The sequence below is a fragment of the Lepisosteus oculatus genome, chromosome 4, assembly GCF_040954835.1.
Source record: "Lepisosteus oculatus isolate fLepOcu1 chromosome 4, fLepOcu1.hap2, whole genome shotgun sequence".
Taxonomy (NCBI): domain Eukaryota; kingdom Metazoa; phylum Chordata; class Actinopteri; order Semionotiformes; family Lepisosteidae; genus Lepisosteus; species Lepisosteus oculatus.
The window spans coordinates 4464978-4489532 of NC_090699.1; the positions used below are offsets into that span (position 1 = coordinate 4464978).

Consider the following 24555-nt stretch of genomic DNA (forward strand, 5'->3'; position numbering starts at 1 on the left):
TTCCAGTGAGAAACAGCACCCCCATGGTGCTCAGGCAAAACAGGGGAACTGCAGCTCAAAGGAGTTTTTCCAGTGAGAAACAGCGCCCCCATGGTGCTCAGGCACAGCAAGGGAACCGCAGCACAAAGGAATTATTCCAGTGTGAAACAGCGCCCCCATGTTGCTCAGGCACAGCAGGGGAACTGCAGCTCAGTAGAATTATTCCAGTGAGAAACAGTGCCCCCATGGTGCTCAGGCACAGCAGGAAAACTGCAGCTCACTTTAAGACCACTTCTAGGGGTAGCACAATAACACACCAACGCTTTAAGGGCGCTATATAAAATAAAGTTTATTATAAAAGCCAGTGCAGGTGTGTAAAGACACAGGAGCCCCAGAGTGTCTTATAAAAGCCGGTGCCAGCGAGGGAGACCGCAGCTATTTAGAAAGTTTCAGTGGTGTGACTGCAGTGCTTTGTAAAACCGCCAGGTGGAGCAATGAAGCTTAACGTGGCTCGTGGAGCAGTTGGGCTGATGCCAGAAAACACAGATTTCCATTCCTGGTCAGTGCTGAGGGACCATCCTTTTCCAATTATAGAATTAAGTTGTACGCTGTTTAGACTCGTTAATTTTAAACTGTTATTATACTGGAGCTTGTGAATGTGATGTGCCTCTTTCAGGTTTACATCCACATAGAGAAAATTCAAAGGTAAATTTTGGTAGCAGAAAATAATAACACTACTGTAATGTAATACATACCTAATGTACACACAGATGGTAATGATAGCTAAATATGAAAATGTACACAGCAATATTCTTTCTCTTTAATATAATTTAAATGATAAAATTTACACAATCACTATTCCTGAGGTCATCCTCTCCTTGCTAGTTCACAGGAGTCTGAATGACTGGAGCTTTATTGAGTCTCAGTACAAGTGATCTCTCACAGCAGGCAGAGCAGAGCCAAGAGTCGCAGGGGGAGGGATCGGAGGGGGGAGAGGAACTGTGCAGCCGGTGAGATAATCTGCTCTTGTTACAAACAGAGTCAGATCTGTGAACTGAAGAGCCTGCACTGAGCTTCTGAAGCAGCAGGGGGGCGCTGTTCCCCAGCATCAGGTGAAGCTTCAAACACCTGTATTCTTCTTGATCCAGGGCCTGAAGCTGAGCACCCTGGTAAGGACCCTGAGGGTGTTGGGGGCTTTGCAGTTCTCACTGGTTATAAAATTCACAACCCTGACCTGAACCCATCTGTTGTTCTCTTTACACACCAGAGGGCCCCCAGAGTCACCCTGTAATGAGAGAGAGAGAGAAAGAGAGAGAGAGGGAGAGAGCAAACACTGCTGGTGGTGGAGGGGATCCCCGTTATCTGTAAAGCGCTTTGAGTGGAGTGTCCAGAAAAGTGCTATATAAGTGTAAGAAATTATTATAATTATTATAATAATTATTATTATTATTATTATTATTATTATTATTATTATTATTATTATTATATTTTGGGTAAAGTAGAGTTGTAGTTACTCACAGTTCTGGGCAGTGTGCTGCAGTGAGAACCCAGCGACTACTGATCAGGGAGCCATCACATTCAAAATACTCTCCAGGTTTCGCGTTGACAGGAGTGATCTGAAGATAAACCATCCAGGGCCACTCTCCCTCTGATGCATCCTGACCACCCACTACAGAGCTCCTGGACAGAGGAGAGCTGGACACTGGAGAGACACAGAGGGGTTGTCATGATGGGTAGTTTTAACACACTCCCTTGTGTTTTAGTTGGTCTAGTAATTGTGAGACACTCCCTGGAGTAAGCTAGTGCGTGAGATCGCAGGTGGCTGACCCGTGAGCGAACTGCTGAATCACCGTTCAATTAGAAAGGTAAGTTAAACACATTCCTTGTGTTGGATATATTTTTATATAAACGAACCCTTAATCACGATATGGTGTCAGAGGCGGTCCTGCTGCAGTAAACACGGGTCGGGGAAGGAATTGCAGCAAACTGAACAAAGGGAAGAAAACTCCGGTGAAACTGGAGAAGTTCCAGCCGCCCCCAGTCTGCAGTCCTCAGGTAATACTGCTGGAAACTGGAATCGATTTAAACAGCGATTCGAAGTGTATTCATCGGCAGTTGTTGCGGATGAAAGAAGTGATGAAACGAAAGCGTCCATTTTATTACATATAATCGGGGAGGAAGCGCCGGAGGTTTAGAACAGCTTTCAGTCTGAAGCCCGAGAACACGTGAAGTTAGAAGTTATACTGGATACGTGTGAAAATACTGCCTTCCGAAACGAAATGTGACTTATGAGAGACACGGATTCTCCACTTGTGCACAGAAACCAGGTGAAACGATTGATCGATATCTGAGTAGCGAATACGGAGCAAAACGTGAGTGTGGAGAGTTAACAGAACCTGTAATAAAAGATAATGTATTCAGGGGAAGGTTGCTAAGAGAGCAAGATTTGGATGTGGAAAAAGCCGTCCGAATATGCGGGCAGCCGAAGCAGTAAAAGCGATGTGCAGGAAGAAAACTGTACGCGTGGTGACCAAAAAATGAAATAAAAAAGCATGTAATTACTGAGAGAAATAAAACGGTAATAAACAAACGCATACACAAAGCGTGCATGTGGACGTAGCGGATTACAGCTCTCTCCTAGACAGTGCCCAGTTTATGGGAAAGTTTGTAACAAATGTCGAAAACTCCGACATTTTGCACGCTGCTGTACAGATCCAGCTATTCCGAATGAGCGAGGGAGACTGCAGTAGTTCACTCCAGCGGCTGCGAGATACTGCGGGAGACCGCAGCTATTTAGAAAGTTTCAGTGGTCTGACTGCAGTGCTCTGTAAAACCGCCAGGTGGAGCAATGAAGCTTAACGTGGCTCGTGGAGCAGTTGGGCTGTTGCCAGAAAACACCGGTTTCCATTCCTGGTCAGTGCTGAGGGACCATCCTTTTCCAATTATAGAATTAAGTCGTACGCTGTTTAGACTTATTAATTTTAAACTGTTATTATACTGGAGCTTGTGAACGTGATGTGCCTCTTTCAGGTTTACATCCACATAGAGAAAATTCAGAGGATTTTGTGGCAGCAGAAAATAACAGAACTGTAATGTAATACATACCTAATGTACACACAGTAGATGGTAGTGATAGCTAAATATGAAAACGTACACAACAGTTCCACCCTCTTCGTAAATATTTTATGCTTCAAAGTCTTTAAATGGTGACTTACGGTGGATTATGGTTTTACTTTGCTTGTTCTGACATCATATACAGTTTATGTACTGAACTTCATAAAAAGTTACTGTATAATGTTTTATCCTTTTCTTAGAATACGTAGTAAGAGCACCACTTGCTGTTATTGTAAAAGAAGTTGTGCTGATTTAATACCCCTTGATAGTAAAATTAATATGGAATCATGTAACTAAGCAGCTAAAATATCACAAGTGGTTGTTTTGGAAACGGGTAACTTGTGTTACCAAGTTGAATACTTTGATGCATAAAATCTTTATGAAGACGGTGGAATACTGCTGTATACTTTTGACCAACTGAGTAATCTTGCTTTTACAAAATATACCTACTTTTTAATCCATTTAATGTTTAACATGCTGTAAAACAGTTTAGAATTATTAAAAGTCTAACAGTATACAACTTTAATTCTGTAATTGGTAAAAGATTGTCCCTCAGCAATGACCAGGATTCGAAACCGGGTGTTTTTTAGCAACAGCCCAAATGCTGCACATGAGACGTTAAACTTTCCCAGCTCCACCTGGCGGTTCTGCAAGGCATTTAAAAACATGGTACATTGCGGTACCTTGCAGATGGTGCACTGCGAATGACTGCAGCATCCCTCCCTCAGTTTGAATGGCTGGATCTGTAGATTCTTCACATTTTTATCATTACCTGTCAAGAACAACTCCGAGTATTTTAATATTTCATATATTCTGCAGATATGCCTTGTGAAAATGTGGTCTAATTACTTCCATCTCCGAAGTTTGCTTGTCTGTGTCCCAGTTCTTGAACTGAGCCCTCAGTCCCTCCTCGCTAGTCACAGGGCTCAGGGGAAGAAGGGTGTCTGTAGTTGATGCTTCTTTTTCCAGAGGCTGTGTGTGTCGGCAGTTCATTGTTGAAATAATTTTTCTTTCACCGCTCGCAGTATGTTGAAATTGAATGTCATCTCCTCTATCCCTGTGCAATAGTAGTGACCCATCATGTTCATTCATCCAGAGCAGGCTCAACTCAAGACAAGCAAAGAAAACTAAGAAAGACTTGGCCCTACTGCTCTCTGTTTATTCAAAGCTTTGTACTACTGAATACAGTTCATCTCGTCTGTCCCAGTACAGAAACGACAGTACGAGGATGTAGCATGTTCATTCACAGGAAACAAAAAAAAAAAGTAAACTTGGCAACACCTTAGAACTGTGGACTATTAAATATGATGAATATTTTATTCCCCATGGCAACTCTTCGGCGCTTTGATAGGCCAGAACAATTCACGTCTCCACTCTGTGAGGAATTGGGGGGTGATTTCCTTTAGCGGAGTTTCTCCCAGTAAGGGCCCATTTGAGGTGCACCTGAGAAACACAAATGTAGAAATGGGGCACCCCGAGCCCTTGCAGGCTTGAGCGAGGACACACACATGAAGGGCTCAAGACCGTTGTGCACATGGAGACATGGTCTCAGGAAACCTGCAGGACTCCAGGACTGGAGCTGGGTCCTATGTGTCTCGTGCTGACTGCCCACATGCTGTGCTGTTAACAGGGTGAAACGGGACCTTATCAAGAGATACAGTTGGCAGCTGTGGAATCTCATCTGCTATGTGCTCCTGTGGAGTGAGCTTGACAGGTTAGAAAGAAATGGCCAGAAGCCATGTCACCCTGCAGTTCACATCTGGCAGCCCACTGAAGCTCAGCAGTGTGAGCCTGGTCAGTACCTGGATGAGAGACCTCCTGGGAAAAAGTAAAGATGCTGCTGGAAGAGGTGTGAGTGGGGCCAGCAGGGGGCACTAACCCTGCGGTCCATGTGGGTCCTAATACCCCAGTATAGTTTTTAAAAAAAAAGCTCTGTCTTTCAGAAGAGACATAAAACCGAGGTCCTGACTCTCTTTGGTCATTAGAAATCCCAGGATGTTTCTTGAAAAGAGTTGGGGTGTTACCCTGGTGCCCTGGCCAAATTTCCTAACTCTGGCCTTTACCAATCATGGCCTCCTAATAATCCCCTCTGCTCTCCTCCTCACTGAGAGCTGGTGTGTGCGGAGTGTACTGGCACACTATGGTTACTGTTGCATCATCCAGGTGAGGCTGCCCACTGGTGGGGTGGAGGGGATCCCCATTACCTGTTAAGAGGCGGTCAGCAGTAGGGACAGGACAGCCAGCAGCAGGACAGTGTGTCCCAGGGAGGGGGCACTGCTGGGGGCGCAGGTGGTGGTGACCACGGTGTTGGGGTTGATGAGAGTTGCTCTCTGAAGGGGTTGTTCTGTTGTGTAACATTATTCCTGTCTTTTTGGCTCTGGTCATGGTCCTGACCTGGACTCAAGGTGTGTCCAATCACGTATGTATCAGTATCTGAAAATGACTCTGATCCTGAGACTCTCTATTAATATTCATGTTGTTACGACCCCAAGTGTCTAGGGGTAAAGGGGTGTAACAGTTAGGATAATTTTGGAAGCAGGTGGGTTCTGGTGAGGGACTAGGAAGCGTGTCAACAAGGGTCGGTACAGAAGTGATGATTTTAAGGTGAATAAGTGACTGGTATGTGATAGGACACAATAACACACAGGGAGAGGGAACTAGAGTTGTGCCAAAGAAAAGAAACAAAATGGAGCTGGTTAAGAAAGTGAGGGAAAGCTGACCTGACTACAGAAGAAAACCCGAAACACACGGTCTTCAACACCCTAGCTAACCTCCACTGACTACCCAAAACCACACAAGACAAACAGCACTCACCCGTACTAAACTAGTGTTACTAATACAAGAATCAACTATGTGTGTGCAAAATGTACCCAACAACCTAAACTAACTCTACACAGAAGTTGACAGAAATACATGTGACGTACGAATACAAATAAGAGTAGACAAGTAACAGGGTACAAAAACACACGGAGGTTGATACAATAAGTGTGGGCAAGATAATGGCGAAATGAGGATAAACACAAACAAACGAAAGTACAAAGAGACGAACCGAAACCAGCAAAACATCAAAGCCGAAGCTATACAAAAGAACACCACCCAAGTGGGACCAAAGTCAAACAAAAGGCCTTTTCCTTCTGAGGGCCTCCATGTTTTATACTGAATAAGATGAGTTGTGATTGGTCGAGAAGCTAATTGAAGATGATGTCATGCGGAAACAGCGGTGTAATGATGGACCAATGGGGGAGGGAGAACAATCAAACAAGAAAACCACACATAGACCACACACTGGGAAGTAACACTCTTTGTGATTGAATATATACCTATTGTACTCCTATTGTACTCTGCTAACCCTCACTATTCACAGTTTTATGTTTTAATAAATGTATCTCATGTACTAGAATCCATGTGTGTGTTGCTATTTTCTAATAGCCATCAAAGAATCATCTTGTGATTTACTGCTACAATTAATTCACTGCACCAATTCATAACTGTCCCAGTAAATGCACAAAACCCCTACATTTGCTGTAGGGGATGTTTCAGAGTGAGGATGGTGCAGATTGAAATGTAAGTCAATGGCACAGAGTAGTCAGTGTGAGAGGAGCACCGCGGGTTCTGTACACGAGCTGAGAGAAAGAAACAGCTCCCCTTACTCTTCAATGTGTAGTGCAGTGTGCTTGATTGTTAAGCTACAGTGCTGTGCAGGCTGATCTGTGAACTTTTGCGATCTATCAGGTTGGTTGTGTATTTGATATGTGGTGCTCTGTGGTAGAACTGTGGTTTTGTACTTAAAAGCTTTCCTGAGTAACAGCGATGGCTGCTAAAATGTCTGAATTAGAGTCTGTTGTAAGTACTCTCTCTAGCAGCGACAATCCTGACTACTGGGACAGTACTGTGAAGCTGAACTTTGACGAAATTGAGAAAATTCAGGCAGAACTTTTAGCTGAGGCAATGAACCAGCTTACTAAGGAAGGTTCTGTGAACACAGTTCAGGTCCTGTCTAGGTTCACTCTAATCCCCAGTAGACAACTTGAATAGTCTTTGTCCAAGTTATCGAAGTTTCAAACGCTTCAGGGTGAACTGGAGAGGTATCAAACTGAGCTGGAGTTGAATTATTAGACCTAATCAAGGAAAAGAGAAAATACAATGAACAATGTGAAAACCACCGCAGACGTTTCGGTGAAACTAGAGGACTTATCTGTTGAGAAAACTGTCACTGAGAAGGCTGGGAGAGGACTGGAGGCGAGCCTGCCTGAAAAGGAAAGGGAACTGGAGAGTTTATATGAACGCACCCATAAAACATGCAAGGACTCGTTACGCGTCAGTGATGAAGATGAGGATGAAGATGCTCAGACAGGAACTGGATGCTGCCCTCCGGGAAGCCAAACAGTTGAGACAGAGCAGGCGTTCCTCACCGGAGCAGTCCGGAGCGCTCGGTTAGCCGGGAGCGAAGGGCTCCGCCTGAGAGAGAGTTCTCCTGGCCAGGGTCATCGTGGGGTAGATCGCCGAGCCCTGAACGCTAGGGAGATTCAATTAGGGCACAGACCTCCTGACCACAATCTCCACCATCCCTGTGTCAGCAGAGAAGCTAGGAAAATGAACCTCCATTCGCTGAGACAGCTGGTGAAGGATATAGAGAGATTGGACCTGACAGTGTCAGAGAGTAATGTTGAGAGTTACATCGATGAGCTCAGGTACTCACTGCAGTTTGTGCCAGGTGCCACAGAACAAGAGAAGGTGCTGCTGGGGAGAGAAACGACCAGCAGAGCCGTACATGAGTGGATGGCTAGGCAGGGAAAGAGGTCTGTAATGACTTTGAGGAGCTGTGCCGAGCCATGATCCAAGAGTACAGTGTGTTTATCAACCAGACATCTGCCATAGCTGGCGCCCATCATGTTAACCACAAGAGAGCTGAGTCCCCTCACGAATATTACAAGAGACTTAGACGCACTTAGTTTGCAGGGCAAAATTATGAGGGTTGTGAAGAGCAAATTTCAAGGGCTTATTCCTTGCCAATCTCCACCCGTCAGTCAGAGAAATGATCGTGATGCCTGCTGATGAACAGACCATGAAAATGACTGATATGAGGAGATCAGCCCAGAAAGCCTGGGAGAATGAGGTCCACAGTCCCTCAGAGAGAAACGCTGCTGAAGCAGCTGTTTGCCGTGAGAGCCGGCGGGGTTGACCATTCCCTCCAGCTTGAGGGGGCAGAGACCCCTGATCCAACAAGCCCCATCAGAAAGCACAGGACCGCACCAAGCGTCCTAAACACCGGGAGGGCACCGGGGGAGGGAAAGGGCTAGAGCAAGCTAGCAGAAAGGCTAAGCAAGAGGAGTTGATAGCCAGGCTTGGACAAGCTTTACTTGAGAAGTCAGGACAGGGACGACCTTTCTCCAAGGCTGCCGGAAGTGTAAATGGACTGAGACTCGCCACCTCTGGAGAGGGGGACACACACCCCCTCCACTGGAGGAGGCATAGCCCCGCCCCCTGCCCCTCCCTCAGTCAGTCTGATTGGGTGGAAGGGTTCCTGCCTGGATGATGTTAGCCACTCCCACTCAGGGCTGACTCCACCCCTGAAGTCAGAGTGATGCAGGCTCTAGATGACTTCCGGGGAAGCTGCCATTGGAGACGTCTTACACAGGGAGGCACTGATTGACACTGGGGCTGAAATGTGTTTGATGTCATCGGGATTATTCGGCAAACTCAAACAGATAGCAAAAGGAAAGGGCATGAGAGTTAGAGTGGAACCTGGTGCATTAGAAATATCCAGCTACACACAAGATCAGGCCAGGATCACACAGAGTGTGGGTACCGCTTATGCTGGGGCCAGTGAAGGTGGTGGCTGCTCATTGGCCAGGACCTGCTCCACTGGCTGGATTGCCAGCAAGGGAAATGGTGGCTCAGGTCAAGACCCCTAAGCCTGTTGTACAGAAGGAAAGGGGGGTCAATGGCTATACTGCGCTCACCCAGCACCCACAGAACACAGTAGCTGATGTGGAGGTTCCCTCTGATCCCTCCGGACAAGAAATAAATGTCTCTTCTGGCTCCCCAGATATACAGGGAAGTCCTGCCCCAGCCAGCGCCCTCACAGCCTCCCTGCCGCAGGAGTGGTGCTCCGAGCAGCCGCCCGGCCCGCCAGGTGAAGCACAGCCCCTCTTCATCCCTGAAGAGGAGCGGATCTCCTCGCTGATGAAAAGGAGTTTCCTCTGTGCACCCTGGTACCAAAGGGGGGCTCAGGACCACCACCCCGCAGTGGTGGGAGGGGTCTAGATGGCAGGAGCGCAGGTGGGTGATGCAGTCCTCACCCTTAGCTCTGAGAAGTCCGCTATTAGTGAGGATCTGTTTGAGCAGCTGTCACAGGGCCACCGCCAGGTGACCCCAGTGCAACCATCGCAGGTCCATAGCTCAAAGTGCTTTACAAACAAAATTAAACTAAAATTAAATTACAGTTTAATAAACAAATAAAATGACAGAACATGGTGTCTGATTTGAGAACATGAGCTGTGGTCAGATGGCCAGGGAGGAGAGGAAAAGAGAAACTCCAGCCGGCGAGGATGCTGGAGAAAATAAACCTCTAGGGGTTCCAAGGCCAAAAGACCGCCCAGCCCCTCCTGGCCATTCTACAGTAATGAACTGTGTCGTAGTTATTCCTTAATCTCTACACATAATGAAAAGTCTTAGAAGATTCATGTCACGAGAGCCGGGTGTTGTAAAGACCCTATGTCCGACGGTATCATCCGGAAGAGTCTGGAGACGGACATCAGGGGACACACATGAGGGTCTATGAGGTGATTACAGTGATCCGCTGCAGGGGGAATCAATCAGAGCCACCAGGTCCAAGGCACATCCAGGAGGAGAGTCGAGGAACAGTCCGAGTGAACCAGGGTCCGGAGGTCCATCCGAGACGCAGACATTTAAAATCCCCAGAAGGGGAAACAGGACTGAAACCTTAATGGGACCAGGTGCTCGAGCCCCAGGCTCAGAGGTCAGGATGTCTGGGGATAAGGCCTGTGCCCTCGGGCTTCTCCAGAGCCCGGTGATAGGCGGACCTTCGGACGTCTGTCTTCCAAAGCTGAGCCAGGAACTGTGGAGATGCTGGGCTTTTATAGCAAAATACAAATGAGAACCGGGAAATAATAAAGCTAATTCGTAACCGAAAAGGGTAGGAGTGCCCTCTAGAGGAGGGATGTGGAACGTAACAATTCATTTCTGCAGGTATCATCGCAGCCGTAGCCTTCATCAGACTTCCAGCATCAAGGCGGCTGCAGAGGACTTTGTACCCAGTGGCCACCCCAGAATACCGCAAAAAGAAACAAATACTAAGCTAGTCATTAGTAGTGATTAGTAAAGAAGAGATTATGATAAAGCCATATTCAAAAAGTGTGTTTTTAGTATTTTTTTAAATGTTCCACACTACTAGCCTGGCGTATCTCTATCGGTAAGGTGTTCCGTATTTTTGGTGCATAGGAGCAGAAGGGTCCCTCACCAGTTCTCCTGCATTTCACCCTGGGAACAAGGAGCAGGCCAGTGCTCGAGGATCTGAGATGACGAATGGGGATTAGGGTGACAAGCATTCTGAAACGTAGGAAGGGCAAGATCGTCCCGAGCCTTATATCCAATTTAGTTTTTTTTAATCAATCCTGAAAGACACAGGCAGCCAGTGTAATGAGACCAGTGAAATGTCCTCAGATTTTCTCTTCCTGGTTTAAACTCTTGCTGCTGCAGGTGACTCATATCTTTCCTTGGCATTTGGGCTGTCGCCAGAAAACTCCCGGTCACTGCTGAGGGACAATCTTTTTCCAATTACAGAATTACAGTTGTATACTGTTGAGACTTTTAATCATTTTAAACTGTGTATTACAGCATCTTAAACATTACACTGATTAAAAGGTTGGTATATTTTATAAAAGCAAGATTGTTCAGTTGGACAAAAGTACACAACCTTTCACCTTCTTCATAAATATTTTATGCATCAAGGTCTTTAACTTGGTAACGTACAGTGGATTCTGGTTTTAACTTGCTTGTTCCAACATTATAAAGCTTTCATAAAAAGCTATAGTGTTTTATCCTTTTCTAAGAATACGTAGTAAGAACACCACTGTTATTGTAAAACTAAAAGTTATACTGATAGTAAAATTAAAATGGAGTCATGTAAGTAAGCAGCTAAAATACATTTTGGTAAAGTTTTGACATTTTGACATTTGACATGACATGAATGTGCTTATCACACAAATCGTGCTGAACTAGAAGTGTTGCAGAGGATGATATACTGTACATGAAACTGCTCAACTCCAGCAGGCATCGTGTGTGCTGTTCAGCGATAAACAAGTTAACTTTAGACAAGGACCCGTGCGCTGTTCTATTTTGCAACAGGGTTATTAGACACAAGAAGGGCAATTTTGGACAATGTTGTGTGGCTCGGGGGGAATTTTTCTGTAAACGTAAGAGTTATAGAGGAGACACATTGTGTATTGCCTCTTTTTACACTTGGAAGAACATTTCAATTTTATTGCGATATGGAAGATATTATCAATAACATTAATAATAAATAATGAATGACGAGCTGGAAAGTGAAGAGTTACAGAGCAGACACGCTGAGACGCGTCTTTTCACCTTGGAATCTAACCTTAGAGTGATCCCTTTGGTTCTTAATTCTTACATGGAAAGTCCCGTACTGCTCACAAAGTAGCTGATTTTGACAAACAGCAAATTATTGCTTGAAGAATTTAAAATCTGTCCTGTAGCTTTATTTAATTGAACAGAAACCCACCATCCTATTACAGCAGCTCTGTTTGTGTCAGTGTGACATTAACACACTGAGATCACCGAGATGGACATTTTAGTAAATATGTTGACAAATGTCTGGATTTTGAGTTTCAAGAGGCAAGGTAGAATTGTATCCAGCTGTGAATTAGCTATGTGACTTTGCCCCTGTGAAGTTCTGGTGGGCAGTGCCCCTCGCAGTGTACTGCCCAGAGAGAGTTAGTTTTCATTTAACAGTTTATTACCATGATCTTGCAAGCACGTTTTTTAACGTTTGTAATCACTATTTTTGCAAATACACTTTGTATTGTCATTCAGTTTGTGTCTGCGTGTTTGAGCAAATGTTCAAGGTGAAAGTTCTTCCACAGGAGGGTAACTTTAAAGTGGAAAAGGCAGCACCAGACGTTTTCTCTGCAAAGGAACCAGTAAAGGTTTATTCCCTGCTGAAAAAGAGAATGTTTCAGCTGAGGAGCCTTCTTCGGGTGTGAGAAAGACGGGGCAGACAGTACAGATTCAACAGCACAGGAGAACAACAGACAAAGAGATCAGTGTGATCACGGCTGTCTGAGGTGAAATGAGAAACTAGGGGCTTGGAGAAATCTTTCATCTTCACAGCCCTGACGTGTTCTCTGAAGCGTCTCCGAGTCTCCTTCCTGTTTCCCCGATGTAGATGGCTGGGCAGTGTTTGCAGGAGATCCAGTAAATGAGGTTGCTGGGGGTACAAGAGGTCACCTGGGTGATCTGGAACCGTCCCCTCAGGTGGTGAGAGAAGAGGGCAAGTAGCCCAGAGAAGAGGAGGAGGAGGAATGATGAAGGGATCTGGAAGAAGATTTAGAGGAAGGCACAGTGGGTCGCAGCAGAGGTGGGCTGAAGTACTTCCAGCAGGGAGCTGTGACAGCGTGTGTAGGCTGCACAGGGAGAAGTCAGGGTGTATTCCATGCTGAAAAGGAAAGAAACACCATGTTTCAGCTGTTGAGACCCGAAGGAGGCTGTTCTCCGGTGCCGAGCAGCACTGTGCTGCTGGGAGTCCTGAGCTCAAGAAAACTGAATCTCCTGCTCCTCTGCTGTAGAGAGTCCACTATGCTCACAGATCTCTCACACTGACACAGCTCTCATTTCTATTAGTGTTACTGTTTATACCTGCAGCCCACTGACGCGCTGTTGTGATTATTACAGAGACAAGAGGGACTTTCAGGTCATTCTGCATCGTGAGGTTTACTGTCACCTTCCCCTGTCCAGAGGAGGGAAGAGCGGGGTCAGAGGTCAACAGGATGTGAAGGTGGTGGTGCTGAGGGCGACCCGGCTGAGCAGGAGACCGACAGAGCGCATGACCAGCTACAGAACACAAGACAGGATCACCCTTCACCCATCCTGATCACTAGATCACTAATAGATCATAGATCTGAGGATCTGGCCCATCAGAGCAGGACAGAGGAGGACTTTAGCCCATCCTGATCACTAGATTCCTCCTTGCGAATCGTCCAGAGACCTGAGCATCTGAGGTCATGACCCAGAGGAGAGCAAGAGCTGAGTCTCCCAGAGAAACAGGCTGCTCTCTGTGGTCTGTTTCCCCACAGCTCTCTGGCCACAGGGGGCAGCGCTGAGCTACTGACCCTCCAGGACAAACCCTGATCTGACAGGAGGGTCAGACTGAGCAACAGAACCACTTCCCTCCAGGACAAACCCTGATCTGACAGGAGGGTCAGACTGAGCAACAGAACCACTTCCCTCCAGGACAAACCCTGATCTGATAGGAGGGTCAGACTGAGCAACAGATCTACTTGTTGAGTTGGTGCAACACAGACAGAAGAGCTCACAGCAGTTAAACACATCTTCATCGGGTTATAAGGGGCAGTTTTTGATTTTTAAAAGTTTCATTCTGTCCTGTTTTCAACTGACAGAAGTACCAGTGCTATTAAGGAGAAAAACATTTGCAGAGCTCATAATATTAGGCAGACTCACATGTTTAACATATATATTGTCTTTTCAAAGACAATAACATGTTGCACAGAAATCAGTGCACATTTTGGTTACAGGAATAAAAAGAATTTAGCCAACTTGTAGACCAAGATGACTTTGCACATGATCTCCAGACACGATGTTGCTTGTGGATCCTCTTATATATTTTGGTCAGTGTTAAATTACATGAAAACGACAGACTACAATCGTTTATAAACAAACTTTATTAATAGGGGTGATTGATCATGGTAAGAAAAAAATGTCAATGTATGGGGGACCACTTTTTAAAATATGTCCAGTACTTCCCTTTTAAATCATGTATATAAAAATAGCATATATATATACATATATAAAGATACCATAATTACTTGATTGTGATAAAGTTATAAAAGCTTTTAAATTGAGCAGTCTTTAAAATTTAAAATTATTAAAGTATAACATTAATTCATGTAAAACCACATTACTACATATTCAAAAGCATTATTTAGGAAAAAAAACAGTCAAATCAAAGTTCACAGGTTTATTTACTGGGTGATCAGAATCTTGACAGGAGTCTCAGAGCAACGTCCTGCACAGCTTCTCTCCTGGAAGTGTCCTGTGAGTCTATGAGTTCTCCTCCTTCTCCTTTCCTGAACACACAGGGGATACAGCACCTCAACACCATCAAAAGACAGACCATTAACATGACCTGTGGGAGGTCCTGTGCAGTAAATATAGTTGTCAGCTGATAGCTAATTACAGAAATGTTATTGCCAGACACAGAAAAACATCATACATTTTGCAAAAACATTTGTGCTTTAATAATGGAAAAACTGAGTTTGTTTTAACTGCGCATCTCTAAATGTAAAACTATAGAACCAATAACTGAACTGAGACTTTACTGTACAGACTCCTTCACTACATACAGCCTCACTAGATTCACTGTGGGACATTCCCCTCTGACTAAAGAGACTCAGTTCCTTCAGCCTCTCAGTGTGGGAGACTCCCTTCAGTCTAAAGAGACTCAGTTCCTTCAGTCTGTCAGTATCTATTAGTCAGTCACTTTCTAGTCACCAACATTTAATTTAGTCTAGTGGACTAAATTTTAATTATAGTCTTACTTTTAATTATAATGAAGTATTTAAGTATATAAGTATTATATAAGTATATAAGTTATAAGTATTTTAGTTGAGACCCATCTGATATGGAACAGACTTTTTACAACATTGTTTTTACAACATTTTAGTCACAGTGACATTTTAGTCAAGCGGTTTAATTTATTTGGATAATAAAATGTATTTCTAAGAAAATATTTACCAGCTCGAAGTTCGATATTCATTTTGTCAAAAGTGTTTTCCACGGTACAGCACTGCGTCACAAAGTGAACAAAGTGAAATATTTCAGATGTGGTCGGAGATGCAGAATTAGGAGCTTTTCAGTTTGTTCTGAGAGTTTGGACACGGCTAGGATTAAAACAAAAGTTGAACAACTAATGAATTGTAGCGCATTTTGTTCCAGGACAGAGGAACAAAAATAAGCGAAATGAAATATATATATATACTGTACATGCCAAAGTTTCAAAAATAATCCCTCAGATAATGATGCTCATCCTGCTGAATACATGAACTGCCGGAGCAGTGCAGTAGTCTCCCGGTGCAGTCTCCTGTGTTTTGGGTTAGTTTATATATATTAAACACAGTTGAACACAACACCAGGAATGAATTTAACTTCACTTCTTACTAGAGCAGCAGGTCTGTCGCCATCTTCTAACCCGCTTGCTCTAGGGAGCGTCTCACAATGACCAAACTAACCAGCGCACAAGGGAGTGTGTCAAAACTACCTCTCATGACACAGGAGCTACCTGTCCGTGAAGAAAAAAAACTCGCCGCTACCAACAAACTTTTGGGCTTCATATGAAGGAAAGCAGAGCTTTCACTGGCTCATTGCCAAACTTTATTGGGAAATAATATAAAGAAAAGACTAGAAAGAAGCGTCCACTTTTCCCTGGATCACGATCAGAGATCAAATAAAACTTCTCTCACATTAAACAAACCACAACAGTAAAAATAAACCCCACGAACATAAAATACTGAATATAGTCATGAATCCCTGTATTAAAGGGAGCCGGGTATTAGACTGGCTATAGCTGGTAACAGAAGCAGCGCTGCCTACAAACTACAACTCCCATAACCACCCTGAGCCACTTCCTGTCTGCGTCACAGTCCCTATTCCTCCTGGCTGTGGTGACGTCAGCGGGTCCCTCCCCGTTCTGGCTGCTTCACAGTCACCGGCGCGCGTAGGAGAGACTCACATGGGATTTCATTTTTAAAAGTTTATTTTCTTAAAACTTAGAAAAAAACACAGCAGGGTTTCCAGAGATATTTACAAGTCAGGAGTACAGCAGGCTGGTAGCGCGTTATCTCGCTCTCTCTCGTACATGTTATTTTCTCCTGTTTAAATGTGTTATAGTAAATTTAAAAAATTAAACACGACACAACATCATCATTTCTACAATTACTACTATATTTCTGACCTCATCTCACTGCCCGTCAGTAAACCCGTCTCCCAGTGTGAGCAGTGGACAGAGAGCTGGGAGAGAGTCAGCCTGTGTTCATGAGTCAGTGACGGGTTTAATCTCCACACTGACAGCAGGCAGCAGCTCAAGGTCTCTATACTGATCCAGAGTCCAGAAGACAGGATAGATCTTCTCCCCCTGAGGGAAGACCATGTCAGTGAAAGTGTAGACATGAGCTCTGGACTCCACTGTGTAAAACGAGACCTTCCTCTCCTCAATATCCACACACACCCCCAGCTTCCTGGGCCGCAGACTGAGGGGGAGACGGGTCTCAGGGTCAGTGAGAGCAGAGAAACCAGACCAGTCAGAGTCAGAGTACAGACACCAGTAACCCCGCTGGGGAGAGAAGCTGAACCTCCCTTTCCTCTCTGCAGACTCTCTGGTCACTCCTATTCTCCAGTATCGATTCACCTCCACCTCCCAGTAGTGTCTCCCTGAGGTGAAGGCCTCCCTGCTCACGACACAGGGCCAGTCATCAAATCTGTGAGGATTGTCAGAGAGACTCTTCCTCTGTCCCCATCTCACTCTCTTCCCATCCTCAGACAGGCTGAGCCCACAGTGAGCTGTATCAGGGTCCAGAGTCACAGCATCTGGGGAATAAAACACAAACATCACAACAGGCTCCTGCCAATCACAGTCCAACTCAACTCCATCAGACTGTGAAATGTCTTTGTCCCCAAACACACCGAGAGAGAAACACCAGTCAGTTACTAATGACTGCTCTTCCCTTCCAGAGAAACGACATCTTCTTCACTGTTTCACTAGTGTTACACATGGGAGTGATCCCAATATCCTCTAAATACAAACATTAAACACTTGTTTTCACAGCGATGAAACTTTATTTTTTAAACGACATTATTAATAAACACAGGACCGACCGGACTGCAGGAGAAACTACAGCCCGACCACTCGCTTTCAAACACTTCACAACCCACCACAGCGACCTGTATACTGTAAGAAACTGGACAGCCTGTCTGTTAAACCGGTTTATTTCAAATCCCAGTTCAGCAGCTCGTTCATCTTCTCTGAGACCATTTTCCTGACGACGCAGAATAAAAAAGTGCTGAATTCAAAGACTGCATAGTGCTCGTTTTTACAGAAGAAAATATAATGGAAAAAGGAAAACCTTGCTGAAATAAAGGACTTCACACTTACTTTGAACATGTGAAGAAATATCTAAAGTATTCAGATTAAACAGAAATAATAATAATAATCTCCTATAGGAGACTGTAGGAGCAGTATTAACTCTTAATTCTTAATTCTTAATACTGAATAAACACTCTCCCTTTGTCTGCCTGTCAATTTAGTGAAAATCAAAGAGTTTCCTCTCAGGTCTTATTTTTTTCTTTACTCCTGGAGTCTAGAAAGGCTGACGCAGCTACCTACATGAATTTATAAAAACCTGCATAATGCTCATTTTTTACAGAAAAAATATAATGGAAAGAACAAAACCTTGTGAAATGTAAGAAAACCCACCACACTTACATTGAAAATGTGAAGAAATATCCAAAGTGTTCAGTTTAAAGCAGAAATAACACATCCAGAAACCCGGAGAGAAAGACGAGAGAAACAGAGGCGCTCATACTGACTTCAGACTGCTCGCGCTCACTGTCCGCCTCTCTGATAGGAGACACCAGCTGTCAATCAGTGAGCTCTGACCACTGAGAGACGGGGGCGGGGCTTATACATGTTCAGAGCGAATGTGGGGTTTTAATCGCTCTTTCGCTGATCTGCCTGTCAATCAAGTGACGATCAAAGACTCTTATCAGCTCTTATTTTTTTACTCTTGTAGCCTAGAAAGCCTGACGCAGACACCTGCATGAATTTATGAAAACACCTGACTCATTTCTAGAAAGGGAGCCGCATTAGTTCTGTGATGAGAAAGGGTGCTCTCTCCTGGACAAGTGTGGAAACTGCAGCATAATCCCTGATGCCGACATGACAACATCTTCCACTGATATTTCACACTTGTTCTGTGTAGAACAGGACACAGTGTCAAACACTGACTTACTCCACAGGAGAGTCTATCAGTCTGGAAACACAGACACCCTCTAGATCACTCCTGTTTGAAACGAGGTCCCCAATATAACAGGCAAACACCCCAATACACACTCACTCTGGTGGGACTAGTGAAATAATATTGACACTCCAGTGTCATTCTTAGTGAAACACACCACTGGGTCTCTTAATGACCAGGACCATGTGAGAACACCAGCTGGGCTGGAGAGAATGGCCCCAAAGTTATTACCCCTGGCCAGTAAGAGGAGCCCTACAGCCCCAGTAAATACCCCTCTTAAACTAACCATGAGCACCTGACTCTGACATGTCTGAGCTGCTCTGAGGAAAACAGGCCACAGAGACACTGACTGACTTCATGTCATTGAAACACTGTCAGTAAAGAGAGATCAGAATGAATTACCCCCTGTCCTGAGAGGAGGGCAATTCTCAGCTCAATACTCTACTGCCCCTTCCTTTCACAGTGCTGGCATGAGTAACTGAACTTCTTATTTTGGCAGGAAATACATTATTTATTGTATTACAATTGGCCTAGGAATAGTCCCTCAATTCAAATTACATATCCCCAACTGTTATAGTAGTTTTTTTCACACATACATTCTTAGACACACAGTCACTGTGTCACACTAAGGAGATAAAGACCTGTCTGATATGGAAACACAGAAGCTAAATTTACTCCCCCTGCCCTGTGAAGACAAACCCAAATCTGAGGTAAAAACCCCAATCTCTACTGACAGTAGAGATTAATGAACTGATGTTGAAATGACTGATCTATTCTGAGACAAACACTCCACTGAGTCTCTTACTGAACCCCCATCACTGCAGCCTGTCTCAGTAGAGCTCACAGCTCTCAGGTTTATTCCCAGATCAATCACAGCCTCAGGGAGCGCAGTGGGAAGGGTCTCATTTCCTAGCGCAGCACAGTGGGAAAAAGACAAAGTTTAGCTGCAGTTTCAATGGAAAAGCAAAGCAAAAGAGGGACGAAACACCAAACAAGATGAATAAGGCCACAAACTGTACAAAAAGAAAAACAATCCTAACCATGGAGAAAAACAGAAAAATAATCCTTATATTGCAAAAAACCCTCAACTTACTTCCAAGGATTTAGCACCAACTTTAAAGCCCTTTAAGAGAGATAATGCTTCTCTTGTGCCTTCAGACAAGCCTGACCAGACCTGCCTTCACTCCCAATTTATACACTGCAGGGGCTGTATAGACTGTAACACACACTGAGACTGGGGAGCATATGGGGAAAAAACATTCATGCCCAGATGAAAATAAACTTTTCTTACTTGATACATCCTCCTGTAAATCAGGATATATAAAAACAGAGAAAAAGAGGGTTTGTTGTATGTTCTGTGTTTTGGCCCTGTCTTACAAGACGTACGGTAATCTGAAAAAGGGCACTGCTGTTAGGAGACATACGGTAGTTAAACAGGTACAGAAAGCAAAAATTGTCCCCAGGTACCAGGACTGGTTTACAGGGAGTCAAATCTAGTTTATGTCATTTTCAGATAGGAAACTTTTTTTTAAACATGGAATGGGAAGATATTTTTTTAAAACCCAGAGTAAGAGAAAGAGAGACAGAGGACAACAAGCTGCAGGACAGCCCAGAGTAAGAGAGAGAGAGACAGAGGACAACAAGCTGCAGGAGAGCCCAGAGTAAGAGAGAGAGAGACAGAGGACAACAAGCTGCAGGAGAGCCCAGAGTAAGAGAGAGAGAGACAGAGGACAACAAGCTGCAGGAGACCTCAGATATATTTATGTGAAGAGTGCCTTGCAACATCATTTTTATCTAGTCTGTAACAGTGTTGTTCCACAGGATTTGGACAGCTGTTTTGTTATGAGTGGCTCAATTCCTGATTCCTCCTGATATTCCACAGTTATTCCCAAATCCCGGGTTCTGCCACATTCAGCCTGTAGATCCTCAGTCAGGAGTGAGCAGAGACCAGAGCACATGGCCTTCAGGGAAAATGAGTTTTCTACACTGTCAGTCCCTTCAGGAGAGATTCTTACTGACCATTAGACTGGAACACAGTTTAGAAACAGAAATTCACACCATGAAGCTTGGATTGATCTTCACAGTATCCCACTTATTAATTATAACAGTATTAATATAGGTTGTTAAAGAAACAGAAGACTGAAATACATCTACTTCAGTGTACACACCAAAACAACAATCTCAAACTACAAAGACCTTCTGAGACTAAATGCAACAACCATGGAGAGCAAGCTTAATATCTTTGTACCACAGGTGCCTCTGTTATCAAAAGAAGACAGACTTACCTGCAGCACTGCAGATCCACCTCCATTCTGAATCAGAGATACAGACACTGTTAATCACAGACACACACTGGAACACAGAGACACAGACACTGTTATTCACAGTCACACACTGGAACACAGAGATACAGACACTGGTAATCACAGTCACACAGTGGCTCCACACAGGATCACAGACACTGTTAATCACAGTCGCACAGTGGCTTCACACTGCATCACAGACTGTTAATAAGTTAGTGTGTTCAGTACAGTCAGTGCTGTCACACAGTGTACAGATTGTCTAACTGATTCACTCACCAGCGAGTTTCTCTTCCCCTGCAAAGAAACACAAACAAAGGAATCAGTTACACAGAATTAAGGCTGCAGAATCTGGAAAATTATTTTAGCTATTTTTTTCTATTATAACACATTCTATATTTCACTGAACAAAAGAACTTAAGGCACACAATAATAGGAAACATTTCTGCTCATCCAGCCCATGTTAGTAGTTAATTTATAGCTTTTTCTGCTGTGCACTTCCTCACAACTGACCCCTCTTAAGTCATTTTTCTGTGATCGATTAGAAGGTCTGGCATTCTCTACATATCATCCGTGATTTCCACTTTAAGGGTTGTCCCACCCCCTGTTGTCACATGATCATGTTTGACCAATGAAAACAGAGCTCATGCCTGACAGACTGAGAGAAAGTCAGTCTCTGCCATCCGGTGGTAAAATGGGCAGGAAGATATGGATATGGGGGTCTTTTTGAATTGTCTTGACTATGGTGAAAATGAAGATATTTCATGCATACATATATTCAGAGTGTGTATATATATACATACTGTATAGCCACTTCCTCCTCCTCTCCCTGTGCTCCAGGCTTGCCCTGTAGGGATCTGACTTTAACACAGTGGACACATCCTGACCCTTGACCTCATGTATCAGTAAGAGAGTGGATCCTGCAGTATCAGCTGATTGAGGATCCCCACCCAGCAGAAGATCAGTGATATCAGTCACGAAGTGAAGCTGGAATATGAGCTCCACATGAGATTAGAGGTCTCTAATCAGAACCCAGAGAGTATACTGGGTATTAAAGGGGTCAGAACTACAGATGAATAGATCCCTGTGTCAGCAGATACACTTGATCCTCACATGCACAGACTGGACAGATGACTGGATCCTGCAGTTGTGTGGATTCAGTGATGTGAGTTGACAGTGATCTTCAGGACAGGATATCAAGGCTCATTCGAGGTTTGGAGTGAATCCAGTCTGGGGGTCTTAGGGCTGTGTCTCTGCTGTTTGAGGATGATGTTGTCTCCTCTGACTGTGATAACAGAGTGAAGAGCTCAGCAGTCTGGGAGGACCTTGGAGCAGAGTCACTGTTCCTCTGGATCGAGAGGAGCTGGTTGAGCTGGTTCAGGTATCTGGTGAGGAAGCCCCTCCAGGCTCCTCCTGCTGGAGGTGTAATGGGCAAACTGGGAGGAGACCCAGCACAGACCCAGGACTCACTGGAGGAGTTATATCCCTCAGCTAGTCTGGAGCAGCTGGGAATCCCCCAGGAGGAGCTGGAGACTGGTCTGCTCTGCTCAAGCTGTTACCACAGTGTCCCTCACCAGGAGTAAGAGGTAAGAAAATGTTTGGATGGAGCTCAGTCTGTTTTTTTATTTTCCTTGTCTCTGTATTTAGTCTCTACTGATATATTATTTTATTAAATTAAGTGAATGTATTTATTTTAGTAAACTCTACTCAGATGTATTTAAGTTGAAAGGAAATGGATTACAGGTGAACTGCAGTGTGTGTTGTCCCTGTGGTCACTACAGTCTCACCTGCAGAAGTGACACAGAAGAGACACTGGACACTCCTACAGGCAGGGCTCTGCTGTCAGCACTGGTCATGTACTGAGCCCAGACTGCAGTGAGGTCTGTGAGTCTTTCACCCTGTGTGAGATACTGTACTTCTCTGAGCACTGATGCTCCTCATCTCGTGTATCACCATGTCTCTCAGACTTTCAGGCCATTGTTGTCCCTTCATTTCAGAACAGAGTGAAAATCTACTGTTTATCTCGCCGTTGATTTCTTTTTCATTATCCTCTGTAACACTGACTTGTCATTAATGGACTCTAATGAATAGCAGTATATAATATACAAACACGTATATAATGAGCACATACTGTCCATTCTTCTCCACTGGATCACTACAAGTACTGATGCTGCTACAGTAACAGCTGCTGTTAGGAAGAGAGCCACCATCCATCTAGAGGGAGCAGGGAAAAAGTCTCCTGGAAAACAGAATAAATGAATAGTTTCATCTTCAGAATAAAACATATAAGTTTCATGCTGTAGTGACCATGCCCCTTCTCTACTGTCAATCAGTGCTGGTTGACATGAATATGCAATCGGACAGGAGACCTGGATCACCTGCACAGATTCTGCTCAAGGAGCCTCAGATGAGTCAGGATATTTAAACTCTGCTCTGACAGCACCCTGAGCTCTCAGGGCTACAGTTCCCGTTTCCCTAGCTTGTGCTTCATTTGGATTCCTGACCTTGTTCCCGGATCACCCCTGTGCCTGTTACACCCCTCTGTTACACCCAGTTATATCCTGGGTGTGTGTTATACCTCAGCTGTGTTACAGGTGAGCTCCAGTGTTCATGTTTAATACTCACTGGGTATGTGGAGCTGAGATCCCCAGTCTGGCTCAGGAAGAGCACTTCTCACCAGGCAGGAGAAGATGTTGGACTCCTGTTTGACTGGGATGTAGCTGCTGACACTGAGGAGCCCCTGACTGTCCGTGTCCACTGTGGGGGGCTGTGATGTCACCTCGTTTCCATCCCTGTCTGTCCAGATCACTGCAGGTTGAGGGAACCAGCCCTCTGATCTGCACAGCAGCTGGGCCTGATCTCCTCCAGGGGAGTGGAGAGACACTGAGGGCTGGGAGCCCAGGGCTGTGGATTCATCACAACAGGAGACATTTCACAGCTGATGAAAGTACACTGGAGTAAATGCATTTGTATTCATTATTTGCTTATAGACGTTATATAAGAAAATGTAGCTATAAATTATAGACATGTTTAGAATCAACAGTTTAAAGTTATTTGTTTTTTAGGGTTTTTTATTTACAAATGCAGCTTCTCTGTTCAGGAAAATAGTTCATTTATTAAAAAATGAACTGAAGACTTGAAGTATCAGTGTTGTCAGTGTGTAGGAGAGGGGGTTTCACAGTGACACAAGACTGGAACAAGACTTGATTTTCTGAGTGATGTGTACTGTCAGTGTAGCATTCTGTTCAATAGGTGGTGTAGATGTCTTTTGTTTTGCAAAGCACTATGCAATGTTGTACTGAATTGTGATATAAAATGCTGTGCTGTTTTGAGTTTTGTTACACACAGGTGACCGGAATCTCGGTTTTCCTGGGACACAGTAACATTCTCACACACAATTGCATTCAAATTGTCTGTACGGCCCTTCAATCCTCCAACCAGTCCACTCAATCATCCAGTTGATCTCATCTATTTAACACTGTCTGCGCTACTCGATTGCTGCTCTGACATTCTGTGCTTTTTTTCAGGAAGTGCTTCACCCTTCCTCTGCTCTGAAAAACACCTGAAGTCCTGAGAACCTGAAATATTCCGAAACCTGAGATGTGGAACCTGGAACCTGAAACCTGATCTGAGTCCTGAGAACTGACACCTGACACCTGACACCTGAAACATGAAATCTAAGATCTGAGACCTGAGTCCTGTTACCTGGGAGCCAAGACCTGAAATATGAAATCAAAAATCTGTAACCTGAGACCCGAGATCTGAGACAGATCTGGAACCTGATCTTTCTGAACTCTTGTTGCATTCAAGCCCTGATCTTCCCACAGCCGTCTGCTTTCAGTTTCTCTAATCCTTTCCTCAGTCTGCCATAT

General features: G+C 44.4%; 3 protein-coding genes and 1 long non-coding RNA gene across 7 annotated transcripts in view; 1 reads left to right on the plus strand and 3 right to left on the minus strand.

The window, feature by feature from the left end:
* The window catches only part of LOC138238068 (butyrophilin subfamily 2 member A2-like), a 168947-nt gene that overhangs the window by 89269 nt on the left and 55123 nt on the right, over positions 1 to 24555 (minus strand). The window lies entirely within an intron of this gene.
* The window catches only part of LOC138238196 (fructose-bisphosphate aldolase A-like), a 216302-nt gene that overhangs the window by 1518 nt on the left and 190229 nt on the right, over positions 1 to 24555 (minus strand). The gene's annotated exons all lie outside the window — the stretch shown is intronic.
* On the plus strand, positions 1541 to 15538 carry LOC138238078 (uncharacterized). The gene is made up of 3 exons (XR_011189264.1): positions 1541 to 2034; positions 9143 to 9375; positions 13030 to 15538. It is a non-coding gene; the product is annotated as an uncharacterized lncRNA (long non-coding RNA).
* The window catches only part of LOC107076383 (butyrophilin subfamily 1 member A1-like), an 86794-nt gene continuing 78347 nt past the window's right edge, over positions 16109 to 24555 (minus strand). For 3 of the 4 annotated variants that reach the window (XM_069187898.1, XM_069187899.1, XM_069187896.1), the window contains 5 exons: positions 23309 to 23587; positions 22815 to 22922; positions 20963 to 20980; positions 20669 to 20695; positions 16109 to 16956 (listed from right to left, as the gene is read on the minus strand). In XM_069187898.1, the coding sequence (XP_069043999.1) occupies positions 16403 to 16956; positions 20669 to 20695; positions 20963 to 20980; positions 22815 to 22922; positions 23309 to 23587 (986 nt within the window). In that variant the 3' untranslated portion in view covers positions 16109 to 16402. The remainder of the gene's footprint in view (positions 16957 to 20668; positions 20696 to 20962; positions 20981 to 22814; positions 22923 to 23308; positions 23588 to 24555) is intronic. The other variant, XM_069187897.1, reaches the window with a different exon arrangement.